Genomic DNA, 7,585 nt, shown 5'->3' with positions numbered 1-7,585 from the left:
CGTTCATGCATCGTGCACTCCCTTGTCGTTGGAAAGGATCGTGAAAGATCCTTTCCAACGACAAAAATTGGAAGTGTGTACGCAGCTTAAGTTCTGTTGTCCTTTATTGGGCAAGAAAATGTTACTGTTACAATTCTTTCACTGAAAAAACAAAAATGTTTATCATAATGATCCTCAAACTTAAAAGTTCAGTATCCCAGGATAAGTATGTAGAAGAGAGGCTCAAGTGTGCGTCTTTCATCAAAATATATTAACCTTCTGCAAGAAAACATGACTAGATCCTGTAGACTCAGCACCAATTTACACATGATAAATGTATGGCTATCACAGCCGGCTCTTACCAACAAAATGCAACATCACAAAATATGGCATGAAATATTTAATAGAAATTGTGCAAATATAACACTGGAAAAAAAAAAAATCAAATTTCACTCAGCAAAACACTTACCTATAGAAAAAAAAAAATAACAGCTTTGATGAAGATGGAATTTCAATATTTTTCTACATAGTAATTTTTCATAAAGCATCTGGCTTAGCCTTCATAAGAAAACAACCATACTAACCCGTTTCACTGTCCTTTCAGAAATCTTCTCCTGATGCCTGTGTACCCCTTGCTGCAAGCTGGGCTTCCAAACAGTGGTGACATAGGCATCAGCGGACTGAACACAGCAGTGTTCTCCTCAGGAAAAAAAAAAGGAAAAACATTTGGGCTGCAACATTTTATATAATAAAAATTTTCTGATAAAAAAGCACAAACGGTCTATGTGATACAATTACAATAAATAATGTAGGTATGTCCTTATATTCCATGGTTTTCAGTAAACCTAAAGTTCACTCTAAATATAAAAACCGTACCGTACAATAAACTTTAGATTTACCAAAATAATGTAAGAAGGACCTAATATTAGGTTCTGCTCTTCGCCTCAGATCCATGTTGCCTTGGCTGGTTTTGTGATGAGATTGTCATCCTTGGAGTCCTGCAGGGAAGGAGAGGAACTCTAGCTTTGCTTTGTAAAATAGTGCAGGAACAGACAGTAGAACAGGAACATTGTTCTATCGCAGGCTGCTCTTTATTTATTTTAAGGTAAGGAATTTAAAGTCAATTCTGTCACAGGGATAGTGGAACTGCTGAAAGTTGGTATTTCCCTGGCTGTCATGTTAATTCTATAGTCATAGTGCACACTTTTTCCAAGTCATTAAATATTGAAGCACCAGATGACAGCCATGGATCTAGCAACCTCAATAAGCAATGCTTTTCAATTCTGACCAGTCTTACCTAAAGGCTTATTATTGGCTTGTAACACTGTAATAAAAAGTAAACATGGCAATTTAAATAAGGATAGAAGGAAAATAAACAAAAGTCACAAGTTGGGATGGTCAGTAAAAATATACAAAGCCACAAGTCAAAATGCTCAGTGTTCCAAAGCTCAAGGCATCCCATGTTTATACAAAAATCAAGTATGGACCAAGCTCTGAAAATCAGGAAAAAGCATAGCACCATTTTAGACAGGACCCATAGGTACAGCAATCTGTCATAACCCCCTGAACACATAAAACATTTTTAACAACAAGCCAAACCGTCCGTTAACAATTAAGCATTTAAAATAAATTCAGGGATCTATTTATACACAGCGAATCTGACATTCCCTGGCAGAAATCAATTACTGCCATTCAAACACATGGACCTGGAAGATTACCATGAGGGAATCTCTCACTCTCTAATTTATAGAACCCCAAGAACAACATTAGGATTTACTACCAATGCAATTTTCAGGTGGATTGGAACGGCATAAAACAACAACCTGCGCGGACCTTTCCTGCAAATGCTATTACTCTGGTTTGCTATGCAGAGCTCATAGGTTTAATATATCAGAAATGACCAGGAACAAATGTGTATATGAGAACTTCCTTCTTAATTTGCTGCATGTGTGCTGGAGGTCGGTGACTTGGCCTGGCTGGGAGATTAGAACAACACTGAAAGTCAAAGTGTTATAACAACACAAACCACTTCATTAACCAACATGCTGACTATACACACACAACATAGATGACTCCAAGAAAACTGTGCAGTTTTTGCTAAAGTGTGGCTAGAAAAGCTACAAATTTCTAAATACTGCTCCAAGCTATAAAGTTTGTTTTTTTTCTGCCAGACAGGCTACCTGCACCTTGCCTTGGTATTTGTGTAATATCTTTGGGTTGAAGCTCTGTTCTTACAACAATGTGAATGTGATCCCTATGGCAATGGGTGATACCAATTCCCTAAAGGGAAATTAAGGTTACAGTGCTAGAAAGCCGATGTAAGGCAATGGTTAGTTACTTGTGGACGGTTAGCAGTGAGAGGTGCACACAAGGCCTTATGACCTGAAATTTCTAAAGGCAAAACTACTACTTTACACATCAAGTATAAAAGAGAAACTAAAGTCAGGCAGGTTGTATTGTAGGAGAGCCTGTCAGCCATACAAAAAAAAAGCCAATCATTGTTTCTCGTAAATGTACACTGAGCCAAGATGTCGAAAAAAGACCAGCAAAGATGTTAAAAATGAAAAAGACATGCTGTACTCCCCAGCCCCTTTTAGCAGGGCGCACCACCCGGCACTTTTCAGGAACCACCTGGCTGTTCTTAGGTGGTTATCAATGAGTTGGGTCACAATACCAGGGCTGCCACCCTCCTACATTTTCTTGCCACCCGGCCTAAAAAGATTTCTGTGTTAAGCACTCGTAACCACCCCGCTATTTTTGGGTGGTTACAATACAGAGGCTGCCATGCTACTTAAAACCTATTAAACCTAAAAAAGATTCTGGGTTGAACATTGCTGTGTGTGCTTAGAAGTTATGGTAAAAACTTGCATGCCCTGGCATCAGTTTAATTCAGCTTTGTCATTTTGAACACACAAGTACATTTGTCTGAAAAGGCAAACAATCCAGTTAGGCAATGTTCTGTAAACCCAAACCCAAATGTCCTTTACAATTCTCTTTGTCTTGTATGTGAACTTTGCTTATATATCAAAACAAGAATTTAACAGTTTTCAGTAAGTGGAATACAGTTTACCTGAATTAACCAATTACAACTAACTATGTATGCAGAAATCCACAGATATGTGAGCTAGAAGACTGACCCTATCTGGCATTTTTCAACAGGTGATCAAAGTATCATAAAATAAATAAATATTTAACAAAAGACCATGTGACGGTGGTGAAACCATACACTTTTGTAAATGTGCAGTTTGGGGTGTTACTGAATTGGTAAGGAAATTCACATAACAAGATTACTTTGAAAACAGGAAGTTTTGAAGCCTTTTAACGCGCAGCAGAGCATCAGACACCTCTATATAAACCCGAAGGTCATTGGATCACTTATCTGTCTCTGGAAAGAAATCATAGGTGGCCGGGTCATACTCGTTCCAAAGCTCCTCAAATTCCTTTACATACGCAGACACGAGAACTTTGTCATCGGTGATAAGAAGATTCTCCTTGTTTGTTTGGATTGCCTGCATAGTCCAGTTCATGGAACCCGTAATCACCAGGGTCTTATCTATCAATACAAATTTATGGTGCATCAAACCAGAGGACTGATTATGACGAACTTCAACACCTGGAAAAGAAAAGAATATTTACTAAAAGGCAACTCGAAAAATCAATTAACACTGCACTTTCCCAAATGAATCCACTCATTCCCCCACCTACTAGATTGTAAGCTCTTCGGGGCAGGGTCCTCTCCTGTATCACTGTCTGTATTAGTCTGTCATTTGCAAACCCTATTTAATGTTCAGCGCTGCGTAATATGTTGGCGCTATATAAATCCTGTTTAATAAAAAAAAAAAAAAAAAATAATAATAATACTACTATCACTGTGCTGCAGAACTTTCTTCCCCAGACAATCTTCCTACATCCCCACAATCTTCCCCATGGTGCAGTGTGGAAGGGTTGCCTGGGATCACTTTGCAGTTGCATTGCACTTCCTGAACTCCTCCCTCCAGACACAAGATGTTCCAATCCTCACCTCCATCCAATCCCATTTATTAGTTTTGATTTATAAATCTCAACACATTATGCAGTGATGTGCAAGAAAAGGGGGTTGCTGATGACAGGAGTGAAGACAGAATTTCAATCCTCTTCTCTCACCAATCACAGCACATGCTCCCTTTCTTCCCAGCACCTATGGCCCCTGCATACCGCCTTCTCTCAACATCCATTGGGCTAGGAAAACCCCTTTTTTTCTTAGAACACACCTGCAACCTCTTTTCTTTAACAAGTTTGTATTAGCATCCTTGTTCTTTTACCATCTACCAAGCCTGCACTCCCTCCTTCTCTCTACCCACCAGGCCTGTACCCCACCTCTCCCCCATCCTCCACAACTGCCCTACCCCACTCTCATCAGTGCATCTGCAGGTTGCCCATCTTATGCCACTGTGCATACCCCCACCATATGTATGAGTGCTCCCTACCAGCTATAACCAATGCATTCGTTTAATCCCAATTGTCACCCAATCCCTGCACAATCACCCCACCCCCAACAGCCCTCTTCACCTCACATTCTCTCCTCACCCGCCTTGCGCAGGGCACCGATTTGAGATCCGACGGTGGCCATGTAGTCGCTGTCGGTGATGACCCGGACCCGAACTCCCCGGCTATGAAGCAGCAGGACGGCCCTGGCCAGTGGCGGGCTGGAGAAGGTGAAGATGCAGAGCTCCAGGCTTCTCCGGGCCTCCATCAGGCGCCTCATGAGGCGATGCAAATCACTATCCGTGTGGGGGAGGGGGCACAGGCACGGCACCCCGGGGTTCAGAACCCCCTCAGTGCACGACAGCGACACCGGGAAGAACAGCACTTCCTTCACCGACTTCCTCCGCTTCCACCAATACCGGAACAGCCCCTCCAGGCTCACCGACACGGCGGCCACACACAGCAACTTCCAGCACAGCGCGGAGTCCATGGCGAGGGGCGGAGTCTGCGGCGAGGGGGCGGGGTCAGCAAAGAGCGAGAAGAGCTCGCGCTGCAGAGGCTGGAGTAGCAGAGCTGTGAGGCGGAGCCGCCATGTTTGTTCTCCTCACACAGCTCTGCTATTTTTCATGCCCTCACATAAAATATAAATACCAGAACATTGCGATGTAATAAGAAAATTTAAACCTAAAACATAAAGTTAAGTTTATATACTTAAGTTTATAAACCCAGAAAAGCACAAAACTGTGATTTGGCCCCACAATTATTTATTATTTGTTTATTCCAGCATTGCATTTTAGCGTACTAAAGGCGTAGCAGTAAAACAAAGCACGTCCTATCGATTGTCAGCCCATTGTTACAAACTGGGCCAGTGCAACATGAGGCAACGTGCCATGCATGCTCCGGTAAATAAGCCTTGACCTAAACTCGATGTAGAGTAAAAATTCTGTTAAAATAAAGGGTGCCCCACCGCCCCCTAATTCTCGATCGCTAATGAATGGAAGCGCAAAGCCTCCTGGGATACCTACCTCACGCATCGCAGGGGGCTCTTGGGTGCTTGAGCACCTCAGGCATGCGCAGAAGGAGCCTTTTCGCACAAAACAAAAATGCCGATCTCACACATGTGCAGTGAGGCCGACAAACAAGTGTTTTTTCCTTCCTACGTCACCTGATCTCGAACCTGGAAGAAGATGGCAGCGCCCGGAACACGGGCTCCGGGATGAGGCGGAACACAATATTAAACTTCACTGCAGGTTTCTGTGAGGCCATGGATTAAGCAGGCTTTGCAGGCACTATGGGTGTCTAGGAGTCTGTGCAGGCACTTTGGGTGGCTACAGGGCTGTGCAGGCACTGCGAGTGCCTAGGGGGCTGTGCAGGCACTACAGGTGCCTATGGGGCTGTGCAGGCACTATGGGTGCCTAGGAGTCTGTGCAGGCACTACGGGTGCCTAGGGGGCTGTGCAGGCACTGCAGGTGCCTAGGGGGCTGTGCAGGCACTATGGTTGGCTATGGGGCTGTGCAGGCACTGCGGGTGCATAGGGGGCTGTGCAGGCACTGCAGGTGCCTAGGGGGCTGTGCAGGCACTATGGTTGGCTATGGGGCTGTGCAGGCACTGCGGGTGCCTAGGGGGCTGTGCAGGCACTGCAGGTGCCTAGGGGGCTGTCCAGGCACTACAGGTGCCTAGGGGGCTGTCCAGGCACTACAGGTGCCTAGGGGGCTGTGCAGGACTACGGGTGCCTAGGGGGCTGTGCAGGACTACGGGTGCCTAGGGGGCTGTGCAGGCACTACAGGTGCCTAGGGGGCTGTGCAGGCACTACGGGTGCCTAGGGGGCTGTGCAGGCACTATGGCACTGCAGGTTTCTGTGAGGCCATGGATTAAGCAGGCATGGCAGTTAGCTATGGATAGGGCTAAAGAAGTCCCTCACCGCTGCAGGAGTTCCCTAAAAATCTGTGCACTTGAACCCCATCCCCTTTCTTGTATCTCTGTTGCTGGAGACGTAGGTTTCCACTGAGTTGAGCTGTCAACACAGTACAGGGGGTGACATTACAGCAGTCAGCACTCCAGGGAGGGGGTAGACTGCAAATGCACAGAGACTTGTAAGGTGGGCTAAGGGTCAAGGAATACAGAAGGGAGGGCGGCAATTTTGCTGGCATTACTCCACGCAAACACCAAATTTTCAAGTCTGAAGGGCTCCTGGTGCCCTAGATCATGGCCTATGTGGCCCAGGAAGGAATGTGGTCCCAGGGCACTAGGGTACAGGTAATAAGTAGATTTCAGTAGTGCAGCGGTCTTGTGTTTTCCAGTTGTCTGTGGGTTAAACTACCATTAGGATAATTTGTGGACTTCACTATTACAGGAACACCTTTGGACTGTCATAAACCTACGGTCTGATACAGAATCTGTCGTCATAGGTCACTTTTAATAAAACATAATAGTGGGAGATTCCAAACCTTTTGAGATAAGCCGTAGCAATAAAATTTTTATCTACTTCTTGCAAAAAGAAATGAGAATTTCCCAACAAAGGTGAAAAGGTCTTTTATAAACATGAAACAACTTCTGGCTTGTGCAGGCCATATGGTCACTTTAAAACACGAATGTTTTAAAATTGTCCTTAAAATATAAATATTTTTTGTTAGCTTTTGACACATTTTTACTAAGTCTGCATGCATTTCTATATTTAGCCACATGGTGGCGCAGTAGCACAAGAGCCTGTTTCAACATAACATGTCCATACAATTTTTTCGTACATACAAATACACAAAATTGCACATATTTAGGAAAACATAAAATGAAAGGCCTAAACTATGCAAATCGGTTACAGATCTGCTTTCAGATCACCATTTTAAATGCACTCATTAACCTGTTTGGTCACTGGACCATTACTAAATGGTAATAGCTGAGGACATTTTCCCATACATGCATGTCCAAAAAAAGTCACACTCCATGTGTGAAAATGATGTTTCATGCTCTCTGATTCTCTTTTTCTCCGAGCCTGAGGAATCCTGGCATCATCATCTAGATATATGGCTGTGGCATCAGGAAATAAAAAATCCATTGATGGAAAAATCTGGTCATTACGTATTTTCATGCTGTCAGCTGACCTCATTTTTTGGGCACATAAAACTGCTGAACCTGGACCTGACCA

General features: G+C 43.9%; 1 protein-coding gene across 1 annotated transcript; it reads right to left on the bottom strand.

Annotated features, from left to right (window-relative positions):
* Window positions 1–474: 474 nt before the first annotated feature.
* On the bottom strand, window positions 475–4,938 carry PLD6 (phospholipase D family member 6). The gene is made up of 2 exons (XM_072417425.1): window positions 4,546–4,938; window positions 475–3,592 (listed from the first exon to the last, which is right to left on the bottom strand). Exons 1-2 carry the CDS (start codon window positions 4,931–4,933, stop codon window positions 3,351–3,353), a joined length of 630 nt encoding a protein of 209 aa, XP_072273526.1. The 5' UTR covers window positions 4,934–4,938; the 3' UTR covers window positions 475–3,350.
* Window positions 4,939–7,585: the final 2,647 nt, after the last annotated feature.

This window comes from Pyxicephalus adspersus, chromosome 7 (genome assembly GCF_032062135.1).
Source record: "Pyxicephalus adspersus chromosome 7, UCB_Pads_2.0, whole genome shotgun sequence".
Classification (NCBI taxonomy): domain Eukaryota; kingdom Metazoa; phylum Chordata; class Amphibia; order Anura; family Pyxicephalidae; genus Pyxicephalus; species Pyxicephalus adspersus.
The sequence above is the reverse complement of the archived record's forward strand: the minus strand, read 5'-3'. Positions and strand labels throughout refer to the sequence as shown.

What these genes read in the sequence shown, in the direction of transcription:
- PLD6 (XM_072417425.1), bottom strand. Translation starts at nt 4,933, where the DNA reads ATGGACTCCGCGCTGTGCTGGAAGTTGCTGTGTGTGGCCGCCGTGTCG. An exon ending in CGGTGCCCTGCGCAAGGCGG is followed by an intron (nt 3,593 to 4,545) that starts GTGAGGAGAGAA and finishes TTTCTTTTCCAG; the next exon opens with GTGTTGAAGTTCGTCATAAT.